At 37.2% G+C, this 22,431-nt stretch overlaps 2 protein-coding genes and 1 pseudogene across 3 annotated transcripts; 2 read left to right on the top strand and 1 right to left on the bottom strand.

Moving 5' to 3' along the window:
• Nucleotides 1-11,050: 11,050 nt before the first annotated feature.
• Nucleotides 11,051-15,353, top strand: LOC113345390 (annotated as a pseudogene).
• Nucleotides 15,354-16,743: 1,390 nt separating this feature from the next.
• LOC113345124 (iron-sulfur assembly protein IscA-like 1, mitochondrial) lies at nucleotides 16,744-20,118 on the top strand. 2 transcript variants are annotated; one of them, XM_026588957.1, is made up of 4 exons: nucleotides 16,744-16,850; nucleotides 17,816-18,116; nucleotides 18,947-19,064; nucleotides 19,727-20,118. In XM_026588957.1, exons 2-4 carry the CDS (start codon nucleotides 17,927-17,929, stop codon nucleotides 19,818-19,820), a joined length of 402 nt encoding a protein of 133 aa, XP_026444742.1. In that variant the 5' UTR covers nucleotides 16,744-16,850; nucleotides 17,816-17,926; the 3' UTR covers nucleotides 19,821-20,118. The 2 variants fall into 2 exon arrangements, with proteins under 2 accessions (XP_026444742.1, XP_026444743.1); XM_026588958.1 differs by having other exon boundaries at nucleotides 16,776-16,850; nucleotides 17,885-18,116.
• A 153-nt stretch (nucleotides 20,119-20,271) lies between these two features.
• On the bottom strand, nucleotides 20,272-21,566 carry LOC113345123 (purine permease 3-like). The gene is made up of 2 exons (XM_026588956.1): nucleotides 20,739-21,566; nucleotides 20,272-20,647 (listed from the first exon to the last, which is right to left on the bottom strand). Exons 1-2 carry the CDS (start codon nucleotides 21,414-21,416, stop codon nucleotides 20,327-20,329), a joined length of 999 nt encoding a protein of 332 aa, XP_026444741.1. The 5' UTR covers nucleotides 21,417-21,566; the 3' UTR covers nucleotides 20,272-20,326.
• Nucleotides 21,567-22,431: the final 865 nt, after the last annotated feature.

Raw genomic sequence — 22,431 nt, 5'->3', positions numbered from 1 at the left:
CTCCGCACACTAACGCTTAGTTTATTACACCCTCTTTGAAGAGGCCTGTAACAGTTGTACCTTGATCTTTCTTACCTCGCATGTCCCTAAACAATAAAATTGGTTCGTAAGAATTACACTACAAACTACACAATCGGAAATATAAACTTCCGATTATGAACAATCGGAAGCACGGTTATAAGCTTTTCTTCCGATTACACACACAATCGAAAGTCATATTCTAGTTTTATCTCCGGAATATGCATCAATTTGGGTCCAGAAATTCATAATGTCATGAGACATATATAATCGGAACAAAACAATCTAACATATCCACCGATTACATATACTCGGAAGTAAAGAAATATCCTTTGGCTTCCGATTAAAACGTAGCCCCGAAATTGGATTTTGCCAAAATCACAAAATTTTCAAATTTTACAACTTACATAATCGGTAGTGGGTTGAATTCGTCTAACCTACGATTCTATGGATCGGAAGTCAAATACTATATAGTATCTTCCGATTCTGGGCACCAATTGTGTGTCCTACATGTTCTAATCCTCTGTTCAAATCGTAAGGAAAAATATAACCTAGCTATCGATAATGTAAATTTTAGGGTTCAGTGGCAAACAACTATATATAATCAGGAGTAAGCTATAAAAATTAACTCCCGATTCTGGTCGATGTAACCGAAAACCCCAGAAAATGGACACAATTAGGAGATAAAATGAAGATCTAACGACCGATTCTGGGAAATAACCGAAAACCCTAGAACTTTTTTTTCATGGATTCGTCAAATTGAAGCAACATAAACACATAAAACGATAGAAACTTACCTAATTGGGTCCATTTGCTGAAGAGTTTGATTATCAGAATCATCACCACCACCTACATGAGCGGCTTCATCTTCATCATCATCTTCATATTCTTCGTGTTCGTCGTCGTCTTCGTCGTCTTCTTCGTCATTTGCAGCAGTTACAATCACTTTTTTCTTTAATTTTTCTCCAATTTTTGGATCGTCACCACGATAGACGTTTTTTACTCGAGCTATCGTAGATTCATTAGTTCTAGTCATCGTTTTATACAAGAATCGACGATGTTTTTGATTCGGCGATGAACGACGACGATAAATTGAAGTTTGAGAACGAGGGAATATTGTTTTTACTCTCCGAAATCGGAAGGGAAGAAGAAGAGGAGAAGAAGAGTTAAAAAAAAAATGAAATGAAATTCCTAGGCTAGGTTTTGGGTGGTTTTAATCATTGAAAGGTTATGTCGGCAATTATACAATCGGTAGTCATATGATGTTCATTTGCTACCGATTATAAACGGTTGCCCCAAATTCATTTTTTCGCAAAATCGATAAAATTGAGTTTTCTACTTTAACAATCAGTAGATATGATATGTTATTATTCTACCGATTATGGCAATATCCCATTCTTAAACAAACTAGTAATCGATAGACAAAAACTTTATACTAAACTACCGATTATAGAAGGTCACTTAGGTACGTGTCTATGAGTTGGAATAAAAAAATCGCCCCTAATTCTTTCAGGGTCTCCCCTAATTCTTTCAGGGTCTCCCCTAATGACGCCATGTTAACTTAGTTGATGCAAATAAGAAATTTAATATACTTGGAAGTACTTAAAAAAGTTGGTCGTCATTGACACGAATTAGACTATTTCATAAATCAAGTTTATCCAGAGCCGTACCGAACTTTTTAGAGGCCCTATACGAAACCCTAAAATGAGATCCCTAAAAAAAAATATCATTGTTTAAAAGATAACGTAAGTAATATACAATAAAATTTGTAAACACACACAATTACATAGCTAATCTATTAAAAATTGACCTTGTCGGCCTCCTCGATGCAAATTCGTCGATTATTACATCATAATCCACATTGTTTACCATTTCGACCTCGATAGATAACATTAATAGGTTATTCAAAAAAATTTTGTGACATTGCCGAACGAAAGTAAGACTTGATCAACTTCAACTCTGAAAAAACTTCTTTCTAAAGAGGTAACTATAAGAATTGTCAATAAAATCTTATATGTAATTTCTGCAGAAGCAATCTTCCATATATTTCAAGAAATCCAACATTTCAATTTCACTTTCAGTTTCTTCAAGATTTTTTTTTTAGAACTTTCATTTCGCCATACAAGTCATGCACACCAATATCGAAACCCATGCCATGCTTTAGATAATTTTTAAGCTTGATACAAAAGGCCTTCAAAATGCCATCATCAAGAAAGTACTTATATAACTTTGCCAGTTAGCTAGGTTCTTACTTTTGTTTAGTAGAAAGTTGAATAATAATTATTTGGGACCAAAGAATTAATTCGCCAAAATAGTTAAAACTTGGGTCAACTAATAAGAAATTCTAGAATTTTGAAAAAATTACACTACACGATGGTGGTTCCATTTTTTCCTTTGATGCAATAATTAGTTGTAGGAAATACCAATAGGTCTTACAATTAATATATTAGAGGGAGTCTAGTCCAGTTGACCTAGTCAATTGTCTGTTTGGTCCTTTTTGGAAATATATATTATAGTTTGGTCCTAGCAATAATGATTTGGTCCTAGGGTGACATCATGGATGATGTATTTGTGATCTTGTAGTGGAAATACCCTTTTGGATCTATATATACCCAAAAAAAGAGAAGAAAATATCTTATTTTCAAATTTACTTTCTCTCTCTTCTTTATTTTCAGATTTACATTCTCTCTCTTCTTTATTTCCAGATCTAGTTTTTTTTTTCTCCCCATTTTTTTTCTCTGCTCATGATGAAGAAGATGAAGATGATGATGAACGACAATGTTTTTGGGCTCTTTTTTCTCTGTTAATGCTATTGTTGATGATGATGATGATGAAGACGATAAAGATGATGATGATGATGACGTTTTTGCGTTTCTTTTTCGTTTTTTGTTGATTTTCTGCTGCTGCTGAAGATGAGGAAGATTATAAATATGATGAAGATGATGTTTCTAATGCCAAAGACGATGATGATGATTTAGTTTTTGAAGAAGATATAATTTTTGTGTCTCTTTTTTCGTCTCTACTGTTTGATGTTGTTGTTGAAGATGATGAATACGATATTGTTGGTGTTGTTTTGAAGACTATGATGTTTGTTGCTGCTGTTGAAGACGACGGAAGAGTTTTTATCAGGAGTTCATTTCTGAAATGAACTCTGTTTTAAGCTTTTTATATGGAGTTCATTTCTGGAATGAACTCTGTTTTTTTTTAGCTTTTTATATGGAGTTCGTTTCTGAAATGAACTCTGTTTTTTAGATTTTTATATGGAGTTCGTTTCTGGAATGAACTCTGTTTTTTTAGCTTTTTATATGGAGTTCATTTCTGGAATGAACTCTGTTTTTTTAGCTTTTTATATGGAGTTCATTTCTGGAATGAACTCTGGTTTTTTTAGGTTGTTTCTGAAAAAATAAGTAGAAATTAACAAGAGTTCATTTTGAAGAATGAACTGCTACAAAAAAAAAGTAGAAATTAACACGGAAGGGTACTATTGTCCATTTAATATTTTTAAATAATTATGGACCAAACAGTAAAGGCGTTTTCCCAAAGGACTAAACAGACATGCGACCACCTAAAAAAGGACCAAACGATATTTTTCCCTAATTAGTATATATACAAAAATTAAATTAAAAAAAATAAATATTCGGGGACCTATCATTTTGGGGCGCTAGGAGGCTGCTTATGTGGCCTAAGCACTAGGTACGACCATGAGTTTGTCCCCTCGTATGGTGTTCACAATTTCATAAATGATTGTTTGTACCCAGAAATATTTTCAGGCACTAAACACGATGATTTTGGTGTTCTTGATGAAAACAGGGTTAATAACAGGAAATAATCAAGAATGACAAACACACGAATTTAACGTGGTTCGGCGAATTTTTCCTACGTCCACGGATGAATCTCCTTGGGGAGTGATATTTTGTTGATGTTTTGGGTTACAATAATTTCTGATACCTTAAGGGTTTGCTGGTTAATTTTTCTCTACCCCCCCCCCCCCCCCCCAGGATTACATTTCCCTCCATTTATACCTTTGCGAATTAGGGTCTTACCCTCATTGTGAGGTAAACATAAATGGTATTTACTTCCCTTGCATGCCTCCAGGTATTAAGTTTGCATGAAACTGCCCTGCATGACTATTGACTTGCCCTGCATGTCTCCTGGCATTAATCTGCCCTGCATGCCTCCTGGTATTGATTTGCGGGCCTCCCGTGTATTTTATACACGGTACATACATCGCCCCCTCTTAACCTCCAACTTGTTGGGAGTTAAGAATTTTGTTTTTCCTTCTCCTCGATCGTCGATGACGTAACTCGCCAATCGCCCCCAAGCGTGAGTAGAGACATTACAAAGACGCCCCCAACTGTGATAACCTGCAATAAAATTTTCTCACGTGCTAGGCGAGACTTTTTGCCACGTGGTAGACTTGTGATGCTCGATAGCTAGTCGAGTCTTGAGTAGAATGTAGTGTGTTCTTGCGGCTGGGGCAAGGATTTTTGCTTGCAACGTAACAAGGCTAACACTTGCTGCTCGGGCAGGCTGGATGTTGCTTGTGTTGAGTACGAGTCTTTGGACCAATATCGGGCATTGGGCTCGTGGTTCAGACGATACTTTATGCTTGCCAAGCTGCAAGTCTTTCATACTCGCGTGCAAGACGAGATTTTATGCTTGCGATAAAAGCAATACTTATATGCTCACGTGCAAGGTGAGGATTTAGGTGCTTGCGCAGTGATGCAAGGCTAAATATTGAAGGGTCTATGCAATCCTCATCTCGAACTCGATCATGTCTCTATCCACGAACCACGAACTCGATCATGTTGTTATCCACGAACCTCGAACTCAATCATGTTGCTTCCCCAAGTGCATATAAAAGTTTCTCTAACACAGAATGTTTTGCTTCCATGCTGTAGGAAATTGAAAAACGGTTCTAACGAGCCGAAAATCACTCAATTCGGACTTCAAACGAAGAAGTTATTGACGAAACAATATTTGGATGAAACGAGTGCATTTGCTGGCGTGGCGTGATGATAGTGCAGAAGCGTTGGCGTGTCAATACTGACTGGGATGACATGACTGACGTGGCACCCGAATGGTGCTGACATGGCACTGCCAGGTAACAAGCTAGATGACAAGTCGCTGACGTGGCAGCTGCCCGGTTGATGACGCGACAGCTGACTGGTTGCTGACATGACGGACGCGACACCGCTGACTGGATCCGATCTGCTGACGTGGCATGTATGTTTGATGATGTAGCACTGCTGACTGTGCAAACATTGCTGATGTGGCAGAAGTCAGGTGTTGTGGTTTGGGAAGAAATAACCGTAAGTATCTGGAATTTGGGTGAAAACATCCAACGGATACGCTTGGTTGGCTCGGTCTGGAGAGGCTCGAACAGCTCGGCTCGTACATCACGGCTTGGCTCTAGGTGAACGGCTTGGCAGCTTAGCTTATCCGGATCGGCTAGAGGATTGCAGCGGCTTGACTCAAGACCTGAGCAGCTCGAACAACTCGACTCGTCCGAGAACGGCTTAGAGAAGCTTGGCTCATAGCTGCGGCTCGGCTCATTTGAATGGAGAAGAAGCTTTGGTAACGTTTCTGTAAAATTTATAACTGTTATTGTTCTCTGGATTTCGCAATACTTGCTGCTACTGTTTTGGCCACGCTTTCTTCAACTGTTTCGCAACAGTTTCTTCAACCTTCGTAACGGTTTCTTCAACGTCGCAACGGTTTCTTCAACCTTTGTAACAGTTTCTTCAACCTCGCAACGATTTTTTCAACCCTATTTTTTTTTGCTGATTTTTGCATGGAAATTCGTGGCATAATTTTTCAGCTTTTGACGCACCTATCCCTGCATTCCTCATGGCATTAATCTGCCCTGCATGCCTCCTTGCATTGATTTGCGAGCCTCCCGTGTATTTTATACACGGTACAAACAATGATGTATTCCGAGAAACAACAATCACAATATGAGCAACACACTAATTCCCCTAGCTAGGCCGACAAGCAATTTGCTAAATCTACTGTAATTTGATTTTGCAAGCAAGTGATGATAAGTTGCATCTGTTTTCTTTGTTAAATGATGATGAATTTAACCTTTTTTTTTTAAAAAAAAGAAGAAGAATCTAACTGAAAATCTGGACATGCTTAATTTTTGAGAACTTATTAGGAATTGGACTAGAACACCGGTACCACGACAGGAAGGCCGACCGAAAGAAAACGAAACACCGCTGCAATGGGATTGTAAAAGAAAATTTGTGATCCTTGACATTTTATATAAATAGGTCAAATTGAAGAAAAAAAGTATCACTTTTCCTAAAACGGAGGGAGTACATTGTTTTATTATTTTATTAGTTGCAACGGAAAACTAGTTGATGCATAAACCAAAATATGGTTGCATAATGTGTTATGCACCATTTGTGATGGTTTACATAATGGCTATGCATCCAATTTTCGAAAATTGTGCCTAAAAGGATAAATACCTCCGAATTTTTTCGTGAAAACTCTAAATTTGATATTGTTGTTTGTACTCATTGTGTAGATCTCTTTAAAATCTTTCTAACGAGATAAAATTTGTAAAATTCTAAGACATGGTTTTTTTGATATGTTATATTCCAGTTTGCTTGCCCATTATACCCTTGAAAAAATAGGATACATAAGTTATACTAATAATTAGCCTAAAAGGACAATTTTGTCCAGTGAAAAGACTAACTATGAACACCAAAGATTTCCAATCTCTTTATCAAATTGCACATTTGAGTTAGGTTTCATTTTACAAAAAAATTGCCACAAAAGGGATCTCGTTGTACATTTGATCAATAAGTAACCTGTTGTAGGGGATGATGAACCCATTAGAGGGGCTGATATAATATGACAAAAAGGGTCACCAATTAGAATGTTGTTAATTTAATTAGCTAATCATAAGGTTAATGAATTTTTTTTTATACTTAATGAAAAATTAAATCAAAGAGTTGGGTTTGGTAGAGAGATAAAATAGAGAGATTTTTTTTTTGAGATTTATTTCAAAAACCTAGATTTTGATTTACTCAAACAAAATGAATGATTTCAGTGGAAAATTGAAGGTGGGTGAATCTCTATATGATAGAGAAACCATATTTTACAGATATTCCACGATGAAGATCCTACTATGGTTGATCTCTTAGCTCAAATGTCCATTTCATGGCAATTTACAGTTGGAATTAACTATGGAAACCAACCGTAAGAGCCATTTTGAAATTAACCACAAAAGCCAACCGTAGGGGCTATTTATGGTTAGTATCTGATGAACATCCAACCGTAACTGGTTAAAATTGGGAAAACCTAATCATAATCCAGTTACGGTTGGATTGTTATCTTACGAGGTGAACCGTAAATAAGTTACGGTTCGCTTGTCGGTGGCTAGTATCCAACCGTAACTAGTTACGGTTAACATTTAAGTCAAAGCCAACCATAATCAAATTCAGAACTTAAATTATTTTCGCTCAGGATTTTTACGGTTGGTATTGTTAAAATCGAAACCAACCGTAATATTTTTACGGTTACAAAATGAACCGTAACTGGATATTCCAAATAGTTTTTTAGGATTTACGGTCGGTAGTTCTTCAATCACCAACCGTAACACCTTCAGAAATCATAGTTACGGTTTGTTAATTAAGAATAACAACCCGTAACTCCATCTGCAACCTGTTATACGGGCAATTTGATGATGATTTTTTTTTAAAGATTTAAATATATTTGATGATGATTATCAAAGAAAAACTATTTTTTTTAATGATTAGGTTTGAATAAATATGAGGGTAATTTAGTCCTTTTAAAAATATAAGGGTAATCTAGACCTTTAACATGATACTAAGACACCCCGTAACCAATGTGGTAGACATTATTATCATGGTTCAGCACCTCCAATGGAATCATCAGCCCCTATAACAGGTTACATAAACAAACACGTTACTTGTGTGCTAGGGGCGACATGTGTCTTTATTCTTTTATTTCTCAAATGATTTGAATTCAATCCAACAGATTTTCTTCTCCAAAATAGTTAGAGTGTCCACACAAGAGTGCGTTTAGGCTAAGTCTTATGGGCTGGATTTGGCTTTCGGATTAGACAAAAAAATGTTGCAATTTATGCTCAAAGCGTTGTCTATTCTTCAATACTACTTCTCTTTCCAGATATATCTCGAATGTCAACTAGTAGCGAGATAATTTCGCTGAATGGTTACGCGCAACCAAAATCCTACTTCACGGAATAGTCAGCGAGATAATTTTATTTTTTCATCCGACAGTTGAGATGGTTGCGTGATGAGTGCTAAAAAGTGCATATTTCTATATATTGTTCTTGGCATTTAACTCATCTTTTGTGCATTAATTCTACATTTTATCCCATATTCTGTATTTTCATTGTTTTCAAGAATAAATATTTTTTCTTACTTAATTTTGCATTTTTAGGTACTAAATAAAGCCTGGTTAACTCACGGAGTGAAAAGAGCAAAGAAACGACAAAGACTCCCGCAGAAAGGGAGCGAAGAATGATGTTTGCAAGAGCCGGACCAACTAGAAGTGGGCTTGGAAGGAAGAATTTGTTCTTAAAGAAGAAGTGGGCTCAGAATGGTCTAAGCCCAAACTCTAACCTAAGTCCAAGACCAAGCCCAAAGCCTGCCTAAGCTCGTAGCCGTCAGATTGGATCCACAGATGCATCCTACGGTCGCTTCATCGTCGTGCATCGAAGTCTGAAGCTCCTGTCGAACACTACAGCACCTAACTCCATCTTGAGCCGTCAGTTTCGTTGTACTTCCGCATCCAACGGTCGCTCCTCGCTTCTTTCTGTCTCGCCGTTAGATCGTTCCATCATCTTCGCATCCAACGTCGCATCCTCGCTGTTCATCAACAATTGCTAAACTCGCCAAACACACGAGCACCTAACACCTTCCCCTACCAAACCAAACGCACCCTTCCTTCTTTTCCATCGAACCCATCTTCCCCCACATCACCTCTGCAGAACTACTACTCCACTGTCACCACCTTCTCCATCATCGCCACCAATCCCTGACGCCACCAAACACCACCAAACCACTCTACCTTTTCCATAAAAGCAAAACCCATCATTTTCCCCATCTTTCTAGCCTCCTACTTCATCAATCTCGCACCTTCCCTATCCCTGAAACCCTAGGTTAGATATTGATGAATTAGGTGAAGCTAAAGAAGAAATTGAGGCGTGGGAATGAAGCAGTGAAGTCAGAGGAAGATTGGGTCGACATTGTGGGTAAGATTTGACCCATCAAAGTAGGTAAATTTCATAGCCCTAATTCACTGTTAAATTTGGGGATTTTTGGGAATTGTGTGTATGAACTAGAATTGTGTAAATTGGGTATAAATAGGATGATATGGTGTGTGTTGTGGGGATGCCCGGGCTAGCCGGTGCACCAAGCTGTAGTAGTATATTGTGTTCATCATGTTCTAATTACTTTTACTAGGGTTGAGATGAAACCATTAATTTACTGCCAAGTTTGATTCATGTTTCTGATATTGTTCTTGTTGTGCTTTACTTGTTTAGGATAAATATAATCTGAGCTCTTCCTCATTTTACTATCACAGTGTATGTCATGCATCCATTGTAGTTAGAATACTTCTGTGATGAATGTGCTGCAATTCATGTTTCATTGTCTGTTATTGATCCCTTGACTAATTGTGCCCTGAAAAGACAGTTAGTGCTTTGGAAATATACCCTAATTGCGATTAGAATATCCATCTTAGGAAAGGTTTAATTATCTAAGTTATCAAATTGATCTGTGATTAGTTGTACTGTGAGAAGACAGCTAATACTAGGGATTAGTTAATTGGCTGAGTTGATAATAATCCATCCATTGAGACCCTGGATAAACGGCAGACTTGCATCTTGTCCGGTGTCCATAAAAAGGGACAAGAACATTATTGAAACTGAACTGACTTAGCTGAGATTAGGTGGTGGATTCGACTGCCCTAGTGTCCTTTAATATGCATTCTTGTTTTCTATTTTGTGTTACATAACCAACATCTAGCCGTATCGGCAAACAAAACCCCCTATTTGTGTTACTTCTTGTACTGAAATCAGTTGTAGTTAAAACCATAGATTCAACTACACACACCAAGTCCCTGAGGACAAACCCCTTCTTACTCCACCTATCTACAACAACCCTGTATACTTGCAGGTGTAGTTGTAGGTTCTTTTAAAACCACACCATTGCGCTGTTCTATTTAGCACGATCTAATTCTATTTTTTGTTGTTCCATTAAGCGCATCCAGATGCTAGATTTAAATAACCATAAGAGCAATTCCTATTGGATGAACAAACTTAGAGTTTGTTCATTTTGCTCCCACTATGGAACGAACAAACCAAGAAAATGGATGTTCAAATGAACAGATCTGAACATCGAGTTGGAACATCAGACGCGCGTCTGTTGTAAGGACGCGCGTTCTTGCCAAAAACGCGGGCGTTGGAAGCACCAATGCGCGACCATGCCAAAAACGCCAGCGACATTCCCAGTGACGCCCGCGACATGTTCAATGACGCCAACAACAAATCTGATTATTTTACTACTTTTTAATCCTATTTTATCTCACTTTAATCCTATTTTATCTCACCTAAATATTTTATTTTATTTTTCATATTTATCCTACAAACATTTTATATTAAAAAGAAATACTAGTGGGCTCCTAGAAAACCAAATTTATTCATTTTACCCTGCTTTATCATAGCGGAGAAATCCATTTGACCATCTAGGTAACCCAACAAAATTTTGAGTTTAAAGGTTAAACAATGCATACGAACTGCACGCGGGATTCTTGATGAAGTAGACTTCCAATCCAGACACATAAGACTAAGTATTAACAAAAAATTCTACCCACACACAATATATTGACGCGTGCACCAGAAAACACCTGCACTCCATCCTGTCCGACTTAATTACAAACATTAATTAACATCTGATCTCAGTACTCTCACAACACTAGGCTACTCCTAGTTGGTTGATCTGTAAAAGAAATCATATCCAATAAATAACGTATTCCAAGCTCACACTCACCCCATCTCTACTCTAGTAGTACCAGTCTTTCTTCTTCCTCTTCGTCTCCGTGTACTTTTCTTCTACTTCATTAAATTTTTTCTCAATTATTTTTACTTTCACTGAAATCTAAGCGAACGAAAGTACTTGGAATATCTCTATCCATCTCACTCATTCTCTCTCACTTGAATTTTCTATAATTACTTTGATCTTATCTTAAAAAGCAATCTATCATTTTCTTCATCTAATTTAGTAAACTAAATTTTTTATCTTCTTCTTTTCCTTTTATTTTTAGGTATTCCACTTCCATCCAGCTTCGGCTTCCCACTTATTTTCGGAGATTATCGCCTTTTTTATTCTTTAAATCTTCTAAAGTTTGTTCTTTTCTACTATAATTGTCTAAAAATAAATCTGGGTTTTTCCTTATTTTGATCCAACTTTTATTATTTTCCAGCTACATTAGTCCTACACAAAGATTTAGGTTTTTCCGTCCTAGATTCATCGAAATCTTTATCTTTTCCAGTCTGGGTTTTCTTTAATTTGATCTCTAAGTTGATAATTCTTGCTTTAAAATCGTGGGTTCTAATTAGTTTTACTCGATCTTGAAGTATTAGTCTCTAGATCTCAATTTCAGTTTCAGTTCAAAGATCCTTCAAATTTCAGTAAATCTAGGTTCAATTTTAGGGCTGTTTTTTCTCCATTGATTCTTTCAAATGTGTGAGCTTTGATTTCTGTACTGGTAGGAAGAATGGCTGATCAACGCAAGAAGGTAAAATTCCTTACATATTGAGTAATGTTTCCTTTTGATTCTTATGTTCAATGTGTTGTCATGATTCACACACAGGCAGTATCTGTAGATATTAAAAGACTGACATGAATATAATTTGATGCTGTAGGCACCAGGAGATGTAGATTTCTTCACTGAGTATGGTGAAGGGAACAGATACAAAGTAGAGGAAGTAATTGGTAAAGGAAGTTATGGTGTTGTTGCCTCTGCATATGATACACACACTGGAGAGAAAGTTGCAATTAAAAAGATTAATGATATCTTTGAGCATGTGTCAGATGCGACGCGTATTCTTCGTGAGATTAAACTTCTTAGAATTCTTCGGCATCCTGACATTGTGGAAATCAAGCACATCTTATTGCCACCTTCGCGAAGGGAGTTTAAGGACATTTATGTTGTTTTTGAACTTATGGAATCTGATTTGCATCAAGTTATTAAAGCGAATGACGATTTGACACCTGAGCATTATCAGTTCTTTTTGTATCAACTTCTTCGTGGCATGAAATATATACATACAGGTAAAATATTTTAGTTATTGGATGTGTCACATTTTGTAAGGATTCGCCGGTAGATTTGAGTTATTCAATCTCTTGACTGCTATGTTCTTGGATCTGTGTTCATTGCAGCGAATGTTTTCCACCGCGACTTGAAACCAAAAAATATTTTAGCTAATGCTGATTGCAAACTCAAGATATGTGACTTTGGGCTCGCTAGGGTAGCCTTCAATGATGCTCCCACGGCTATATTTTGGACAGTAAGTTATCCTGTCACTCAGTACTGTGAGCACTTTGGCATCTTTGACCTCAAATTTTGCTTCTTTGCTGAAGTTCATGGTTCCTTAATTATTCCTTGCAGGATTACGTTGCGACTAGATGGTACAGGGCTCCTGAATTATGTGGATCATTTTTCTCTAAGGTGTGAGAAGGCTCCATTTTTCTATATTTGGAAATGTTCACATATTATTACTTAGTCATATAAGAGAGATCTACTCTATGTTTTTACATCTTTATTCCCTTAGTATAATTTAACATGATGCTTTCTCATTGTATTCTTAAGATTGGGAAACTAGTATAGTTGGCATTTCGCATGCCATTTACCGCCATTGGTTAGAAGAATGAAGTTTGCCAATTATTATCTTGATCACAGCTTTCCTGTTATAAGTCTCTAATTCTCCTGTGTATTTATTGTTGCAGTACACACCAGCAATAGATATATGGAGCATAGGCTGCATCTTTGCAGAGATTCTGACTGGTAAACCTCTCTTTCCCGGAAAGAATGTGGTCCACCAACTGGATCTGATGACTGATCTCCTAGGAACACCTTCTGGTGATGCCATTGCAAGGGTACGTTCTTATTTTGAATATCTAATGTAGTCGTCCGTTTTAGTGGATCAGTTAATAGCTATATATCTATTGTTTTGAGTGAATCGAGCCGTGTGTACGTACAGGTTCGCAATGAAAAAGCCCGCCGGTATCTAAGCAGCATGCGGAGGAAAAAACCAATACCTTTCTCCCATAAATTCCCAAATGCAGATCCCTTAGCACTTCGTTTGTTAGAAAAGATGCTAGCATTTGAACCAAAAGATCGACCTAATGCTGAGGAGGTATGATGGCAGTGGTTTTCTTTTTGTTTTAATTATTGTGATGTGCAGCTCACTAACAGACGAATTTGTGCCACAAGGTGTCAGGCTTTGGCAGATCCTTATTTTAGAGGCTTGGCTAAAGTTGAAAGAGAGCCTTCTGCTCAGCCAGTTACAAAAATGGAGTTTGAATTTGAGCGGAGGAGGATAACAAAAGAAGATGTGAGAGAGCTTATCTATCGAGAAATTCTTGAGTACCATCCGAACATGTTGAAGGAGTTTTTAGAGGGAACAGAAGCCATGGGCTTCATGTACCCAAGGTATTCACACTAAATACCAGATTATAGGTTTTTCATATATTTTTCTGCATCATGAGGTGTGACTTTTCTTTTTGTTTTCCTTCAAGTCATTACTCGCTACAAAATGTTTTAGCCACAACAGTACATTCCTGTAGCACAAGCCTAGGCAAATGGCGGTCCTATGTGTTGTGACAATTATTATCACTTTGTAGTTAGTTGTAAGCATCAAAAACGTAGAGACAATCAAAACCTTCATTTGCCTCCAATTTTGAATAAAATCAGATAGTCAGTGCATGACACTCCAAGTATCTTTTGAATTGAGAGCGATTAAACCACCATGCAGCTGTCTAAAGCTGAGAGGAATTTGTGGTGTGTAACATGTCCTTGTTTTCATATTATACATCCTAAGCTTGGCCAACTATATCGATTCATCTTTGTGTTCTCAAAGGTGAGAAACAGGAAGACAAGGGATAATGTCCAGACACATTCATTCCGTGGAAGTTCTAATTTTTAGGATAATGTCCTCCTCACCCTTATGGCAAATTTAACACCTAAGATTGTATTCCCGCAGGAAGGTCTTTATCATCTAAATCTAAATTGTTAATAATCTTTGTGCAGTGCCGTTGACCAATTTAAGAAGCAGTTTGCTTATATGGAAGAGCATTATGGGAACGGTTCAAAAGGTCCTCCTCCAGAGAGGCAACACACATCTTTGCCTAGGTACCCAAGTTTTTAAATTAACTTGCTGTTCCTTCTTCTTTTCGTTTCCCTCTGGTTAATTACTGATTTGGGTTTTATACGGAAATCTTGTGTATACAGAGCGAGTGTTATATACTCAGATAATACAATACAGCATCCTCCTGAGGTCACAGAAGATTTCTCCAAGTGTTGCATAAAAGAAGTAGAGAAACCTCAACTTGACAGCAGAAGTTATGGGATCTCTATGACAGGGGGTCCTCTCCAAGTTCCACAAAGAGTCCAAGGTAAATGAAGTTATCTATCCCTTACTTGTAAACTTCTGACTTCCGCTATCTGCAGTTCCTTTTATTGATGTAAGGCTTATATATTGTAGGTGGTGCTGCAAAGCCTGGAAAAGTTGTCGGCTCAGTACTACGATACAACAACTGTGGAACTGCAGCAGCGGAAGTTCTGCAACAAAGAAGAATGGTCTCAGATCCTAATTATCCACCTCATTATGCAATTCCTGGTTGTTCATATCCTACTAGACGAACCCCGACCTGTAAGAATGAGAGGAGACCATGAGGGACAAGAAGGACCTAACCACGCACAAGTGAAACCACAGTAGGGTGGAGGAAAGTGGCTGCAGGGTAAGATGAACCTGGTGATGTCCACAATAGGTACCCATCCATCAGTTGCATCTACTTGTACTAATCACTTCTTTTCTTGTAAAATTTTATTTTGCCCCATTTTTTTCCCCCCTGTAAGAAGCACCCATTGAACATTAGTTTCCTCCATGGGGTGGAGGAATTATATTCACGGGTCCGAAGATTTATACAAATAGTTTGTATCTGAAATCTCCATAAATGGAGATTTGTATCAATAGGGTGTAAGGAAAAGTGGTGTACCAAAATAAACGCACAAGATAACTGAAAATTTTCTTTTCAATGCAACATGTTTAATTACAACCCACCCCCACAGAGAGACAGAAAATCCCTGGAAACCCAAAACCCAAACAGAGAAGAAAAACAAAGCAAACTAAGTTACATTTCTTAAGCATTGTTCATATTATTTCTTAGATAATCAAATGTCTCAAATTAATGTATGATCATCTGCTTAATGTGGCGGCTTCCTACGGTATTTCCCCTTGCTAAGAAGTTCATCTTCTTTGGCCTGAGCTGCAAATCAAAACAAAAAAAAACATTATTAGTCTCATCAAGATAAAATATGGAAATAATTTTATTTTTTACAAATATCAAAAAATAAAAAATAAAATAAAATAAATTGTAGGTATAAGTGGCTTACCAAGTTCAGATTCGCACCCACTAAGGCAATCTTCAGTAGCTCCAGATCTTCCTGTTGCATCCTGATTACATTTCAAAAGGCATTCTGTGTACTTGGAAGAAGGATCCGCGCGTGTGATCTGTACTGCCACGACAAAAATCACAATGCACATGAACAGAACCGCCACATTCATCTTTCTCATTTTGTTATCAAAAACTCTTAATGAACCGTGGATTTAGACCACGGCAAAACCGCCAGACACAACAAAATCCAATAATGGAACCCCCTGTTGTCCTCCGTGGGGATCACACCAAAAAAATTTATGAGACAAAAAGGATGATACGGTTTTGGTGTGGTCCAGAAACACGGTTTATTTAAAGTCACTCTTTTGTTATTGTGATTTAAAATTTAGAATCACTCTTTTGTTATTGTGATTTAAAATTTAGAATCACTCTTTTGAAAAATGAATGAAGGTAACACATTTTTAAAAACGGAGGGAGTATGAACATAATGTACCAAACTAAGTGTTGTTCCTCGTTCCTTGTACAATGTTGCATGCAAATGTACATACTTGTTTTTAAAAAGTGTTCTACCCGGTGATTTTGTTTCTTTGGCCTTCTTCCTGTAGGAGCCATAGAAGTAAGAAGTGAAGCCCAAAGACTCCGCCGGCAAAGAGAGAAGAGCTACAAAATATCATCCCGACTCTTCCGATAAACAGTAGCCGCCAAACAACCATGTTTGAAACTAACACTAAGTAGTGCATTTGCGTTCCCAAGTCAAATTCACTTGCTTCTCTTTCCAGAGCCTGCAGATAAGGATAAAAACAGTATGGTCACCGGGAATTCTATTGGCACCCTTTGGCAATGGCATGCTACTTATTGTCAAGCCATTGGCTTTACAGCCCAGATTGAGCTTCTGTTGTTCAACTTCAAATTGCATCAGAAAATAATGGGTCAATTTCTTTTTATAAAATTACGCATATGGACCCAAACAAATCTCCGCATTTAAGGGCAAATAAGACATTTACTCAAAAGGGGAACGTTAACAGCTCTTTCTGAAACCAAACCAACGTGGCGCTTACATTGTTCGAATAAAATGCCCTTCCAAAGATGTAAGGGCGTCGCATCTTCAAAGACGCATCTCGAGTTTGCTACGTCGTCAAAGACACATCCCTGCAACTTGTAAGTTCTTTTCTTTTCTTATGATTTCCAATCTAGGGTTTTCTCAAGCATTCATATCTTCTGTCGAATTGATTGATTGATTATTCATGGAACATAAAACTTAGGGTTTGATTGATTGATCATTTACTCGAATTTCCCTATTCTCTGTCTCCATGAGCCTTTGATTTGGGCTTGTTTTTTTTTTTTTTTCTAATACGAAAATACTACTTCGATTATGGAGTTGTTGTTACTGGTTTTGTCGTTAATTAGAGAGAAATTTGGTGTTGAAATGAAATTTGGGGGTTCTTTGATTTATCTGTGTAGTTATAGTTTTCTTGGATTAGTATTATCAACATTAGAAATGCTTAGCAGCAGTTTTTGATCGGACTGATGAAAATATTTATTGCACAAAACGTTGTTACGATTCTTTGGAAGGAACACTTACTAGGGTTGCATATGAGATGATGATATGTAGAAAACTGAGATACATACGGCATTTCCCACTTGTGGCCAAGCAAAAGATTACAACTCTTACAATGTATCACTCTCACCTCTAAACAAAAAACTTTAATGTGCTTCTCCATGCTTATTAGGTCTCTCAATAAACCTCACTATTTTTATGGCCTAAGTTGAACAAAGTCGGCCAAAGAAATTCTACTTAGGCCTGTACTCAAAAATCGCACGGGAGAATGACTCCTACTAATACTGACTTCAGAATCATCAATACCCTACCTGGACTAAATCTTAGTCCTCAGTATAACTTAAATTACTAGTTCATTAGAAAATTAATCTTTGGATAATGTTAAATTGATGCATTCAATAACACATAATAACCTCATCATGTACCAATTGAATTTCAACCAATACAGACAAGGAAATTTCACTTAGAAGTAGGAGGTGACCAATGCAGACAAGGAAATGTGGAATTTCACTTAGAAGTTAAATGACCTTGTCTTGATGGGGTTTACTTTGTCTTCATTTTTCAGAGGAAATATCCTTTTCGTACCATATTAAAGAACTTTCTTTAATCTTCTTCTTCCTGTGAATCTACGGAGGTCGGTTGGAGTATTAGGAGAGGGTCTGGTTTTTGGAGAGAGATGGCATCGTCGATGATAGCAGCAGCTGCAAAGAACGTGAGTACAGCAGCAAGAAAACAAGCATTGACATTAACAGATGCTGCAGCTGATAGAATACGTCATCTTCTGCAACAAAGACAACGCCAATTTCTTAAGCTTGGCGTTAAAGCCCGTGGGTGTAATGGATTAAGTTATACTCTCAATTACGCTGGTATCTCTCTCTCTCTCTCGCTGTGGACAATTCTTTTTTTTTTTGGTTGAATTTGATGGTATCAGACTATAGAGTGATGAATTACTTTGTGTGTGTGTGTGTGTGTGTGTGTGTGTGTTTTTAACAGATTTGAATATATTAGGGTTTTGAAATCACAAGTTTTGGAAGAATCAGGGTTATGAGTTCGAAGTGTATAAATTTAGTGAATCTGTTGTTGTCTAGGTTTGAATGGTGACCTTATAAGAATCTCCCTTCTATGGATAGCTTACAAAATGAAGATGTGCCAAAATGTCTAAGAAAATGCCTCTTCACAATCTGAAGCGTACGAAACATTTATTGGTTACTGTAGGAACTTACATAGATGCACATATGTATTAGGTGAATGTGTGGAGATATGTTAGTGTGATCTAAGGAACAAAAGGACTTTATAGTTAGTTTTGCGGGGCTGATCAGAAGGCGAAAAAGTTTGACTGGGGGAAGATTGTACTATGATGCCATTTGACGGCCTTTACAGATCCCGTCTGTCAAATTCTTGCGGCATGATTCTCAAGAGATGTTCTGTTCTGGATCCTAGAGTATTTTCAGTATAAGTTCTTTCTAGGTTGTGAGCGGTGTATGTAATTTGTATCTTATGCATGATTAGAACTTTTGAAGCTAGAAAGAACATCAAATTACATAAGCTAGAAACAAGGATAGAATGATTGTTGAAACTTCGTTTGTATTCCCTTAATTGTCATTGTCTGAGAATCTGTATTCTGTTAAATGATGGTTCAGAAAATTGAGTTACTCTGTAGTGGCTCCTAATGGTATGACATGTTCAATCGTTACAGATGAGAAAGCTAAGTTTGATGAAGTGGTGGAGGAGAAGGGTGTAAAGATCTTGATTGATCCAAAGGCACTAATGCATGTTATAGGAACCAAAATGGATTTTATAGATGACACACTCAGGTAAGATATCTAGTCAATTGCATCTTATTCCACAAGTTTTATGTACGATGCATGTCTACTTACGATAAGTACACATTTCTAGTGATCCTGTTTCTTCATGTTATTTCCTTTTGCTATCTGCTTGCATCTGGATGATCAGAATAAAAAAAGCAGCGCGAGAGTTATTTCTTACTTAGTTTAGAGATATTAAATCCCGGAAGGGAACTTAAGAAAAGCCACTTAGTAGGCTTTGGTTCATCCAATTTACCCTACCAAATGAATCTTGACTTGTATAGTCAAATGATATGCTCACGTTAGGTTGCATGCTAATTGAATTTGTGTTTGGTTGGTCTGAACATCCGATCATCACCTGTTCCTGCCTAATCAAAGCCTTCCATATTCATTTTCATATTCAGTTTGTCAAGCTAAGGTTATTATTCATAAGTCTTCGATATTGAACACATTTGACTGTCTAATTTTATGGCAATGGTGTAGGACCGCCTGATTTTATGCCTATGGTGTAGTACGGTCTGATTTTATGGCTATGATGTAAAACTCTAGCCGCTGACTGTCCGACCTAAGTGTCATTTGCATGGATGTAGGATTGACATGGAGATTATGTTACTTATGTATGCAAGTACTGAGTGCTGACGAACTTTGTTCTTCATGTGGTCCTTATATAGGTCTGAATTTGTGTTTATCAATCCAAACTCCAAAGGTCAATGTGGATGTGGAGAATCATTTATGACAACAAATAACAGTGGATCTGCTAAGTAAACCCTCTTCAAGAATCATCATATCCAGCATGATAGAGGTAAAGAAAGTTGTTGAAAATTCCCATCTGTCACTTTTTATCTAAGCCCAACTCAAAATGAGGCAGTTGCTCAATAAACATTCCACTACAAAAGGTATATATATCGGTGATTATAGTTCTATTGGGTTGGTAAACACAAACGCTTGTATTACATGCTATTACAGTTTGAATGTAAATGGTAATGTTGCCAGCTCTTTGTACAAACAGTTATGCCTGTATTCTTGTTCGAAAGTGAACAATAGAAGGATTAATGGATCAGCATTGTCGTTTGTAAATTTTTTCTGCAGGGTCAAGGATATTGAATTTACTGAACTTAGGCAGACACCTACTAAATGTAAAAGAGAAAGTACTGATATATGTGGATAACATATGCAGCATAAAGTTCAGAACTCCCGAACGCTGGAACAAATTTATAAGAGCTATAATGAGAGAAAGTGTCTTGTTTGTAGGTGGATTAGAAGCAAGTGTTTTATGAGGACGGGTTCAGTGACTTTGTTTCTTTGGTCTTCTTCCTGTAGGAACCATAGAAGTAAGAAGTGAAGCCCCACAGAGTTAAAGCCAAGGCCATCCCTTTCTCTCCTGTGAAATTCTCATGAAACGCCAACACGGCAGCAATCTGCGTAAAAGGTAGGATACTGGCCGCAAAGACTCCGGCAAAGAGAGAAGAGCTACAAAATATCATACCAACTCTTCCGATAAACAGTAGCTGCCAAACAACCATGTTTGAAACTAACACTAAGTAGTACATTTGCGTTCCCAAGTCAAATTCACTTGCTTCTTTTTCCAGTGCCTGCAGATTAAGAGAACAAAAAGAAAAAAGCTCAAAATTAGCCTGGGCTGCCTTTAGCAAAAAAGCATGTAGACATGTTCGGTAATCTTACCATGAAGTCTTTGTTTATGAGACCTCCAATTGTGCAAAAAAATGTAGCAGAGAAGCTCATACAAACTTGAAACTGCAGCGCAATAGGATAAGTCATGGCTTGATTGGCCTTTGCATAAGCAACTTGGGTGCTCACTAGTATGACCGCTAAAATTGCAGCAGCAGCTATACTTGAAAAGAAACCAAGCAAGTATTGAGAATTCGTAACTCCATGAGGGCGATCACTGGACCTTCTTATACCAAGTAGTACAGAACCCAATATTATTACTACAATTGCGTTAATCGAGTACGGAGTAAACTTCTGTTTAACCCAAAAGAATGAAACAAAGGATGTGAAAACCAGTTGGGTTGTAAAAATGAGAGCTGAAGTCGATACAGGAAGGAATGACAAACCATAAGAATATAAAACAGTGTCTATTCCTTGAAATAGGCCTATCAAACCAGCGTAAACCAAAAGCTTTCGAGAAGCAAAGAACTCAATATTCGGTAGATTTCGATCACGTCGAATATATAGGACTGCGAGCGGTATGATTATTACAGGGAAGCCAGCCATCTGTAACCAACTAGATAACCATTTTCGACTACCACCATGCAGGAAGTAGAGTTTAAGTAGTAAAGGCCCCCCTGTAATTCCTAAAAAACTGAACGCACAACTCAGTATGAGTAATCCCAATTTCATTACTTTTGGAGGCTTGACGTTTAAAGAATCCTCATTCTTGTGTTGGATATTATGATTGTGTTGCTTGGTTAATACTCATATGCTAATAATGCCATGCGTGTTCGCAGACATATCTTCTGCAACTACTTAGAATTTCTGTGGGGCTTAGTAAGCTGAGATGAGACCCAACTATATGTTCTGAATGTGCCTTCCTAGTTGGTTGGGTGGTGTAAAGATACAAGAAAATGGAACATACAAAGTGATCAAGAAAAGAAAAAGGTGTCGAGTAACGTAGCCTTTGTCCGGTTCACCTAAAGTCCGTGGTGGTGGCTGTACGTGGATACCAATATCCAGGCAATCGTATAAATTAACAAAAAGAACGAGCAGTTTGCCAGTGGAATAATTATTGCAAAAATGCTCCCGGAAGAAAACCCAACACACATTAAATGGACAGTGATTCTAAAACAACATTTTCGACAACATTAAAACAACCCCACACATGGAATTAGCAGGGGGTCCGTTTTTAGCCCCTACGACTAGAAGTTATGTGAGAAGATTGTTTTAGTGTTGTCTAAAATATTATATGCCTAGAATTTTTGTTAAATGGATTCTCGTGAAAGACGAGGCCCACCAACTGAGTAAATCTGGAACGACTTTTTTTAGGTTTATTTTTAGTAAGATATTTAGAAGTAAATCTAAGCCACCTTTTATAGATTAGGAAGATTAGTTGAGAGGGTACATAGATAATGGGGTATCGCTAGTGTTTCTAGGGGGATATAAAGGAACACCCTAATATTAAAGTTACCCTTCGTAATTAAGTTTGTATAATGATTAGTTAGTGTAATTATTAGTTAAATGATTATGTTAAGCTAATTAATGATTAGCGTAAGATTAAATGGATGATTTTTTTAATTTAGTTATTGAGAGAGAAGAAGGAGGAAAATATAAGAATTTTGGAAAAACTCAATTCTTTTCTTCTTTTTATTGAATCTGAACCTTCAGACTACCCAGGCATACTTTAAATTTAGTTTTTTGT

Source organism: Papaver somniferum, unplaced genomic scaffold (genome assembly GCF_003573695.1).
Source record: "Papaver somniferum cultivar HN1 unplaced genomic scaffold, ASM357369v1 unplaced-scaffold_81, whole genome shotgun sequence".
NCBI lineage: Eukaryota > Viridiplantae > Streptophyta > Magnoliopsida > Ranunculales > Papaveraceae > Papaver > Papaver somniferum.
The sequence above is the reverse complement of the archived record's forward strand: the minus strand, read 5'-3'. Positions and strand labels throughout refer to the sequence as shown.

Excerpts from the sequence above, each read along its gene's own strand:
- LOC113345124 (XM_026588957.1), top strand. The coding sequence starts at position 17,927 with ATGGCATCGTCGATGATAGCAGCAGCTGCAAAGAACGTGAGTACAGCA. Across the intron at positions 18,117-18,946 it reads TTATACTCTCAATTACGCTG|ATGAGAAAGCTAAGTTTGAT; the intron begins GTATCTCTCTCT and ends CAATCGTTACAG. Across the intron at positions 19,065-19,726 it reads TTTATAGATGACACACTCAG|GTCTGAATTTGTGTTTATCA; the intron begins GTAAGATATCTA and ends GTCCTTATATAG.
- LOC113345123 (XM_026588956.1), bottom strand. The coding sequence starts at position 21,416 with ATGAAATTGGGATTACTCATACTGAGTTGTGCGTTCAGTTTTTTAGGA. Across the intron at positions 20,648-20,738 it reads TCATAAACAAAGACTTCATG|GCACTGGAAAAAGAAGCAAG; the intron begins GTAAGATTACCG and ends CTTAATCTGCAG.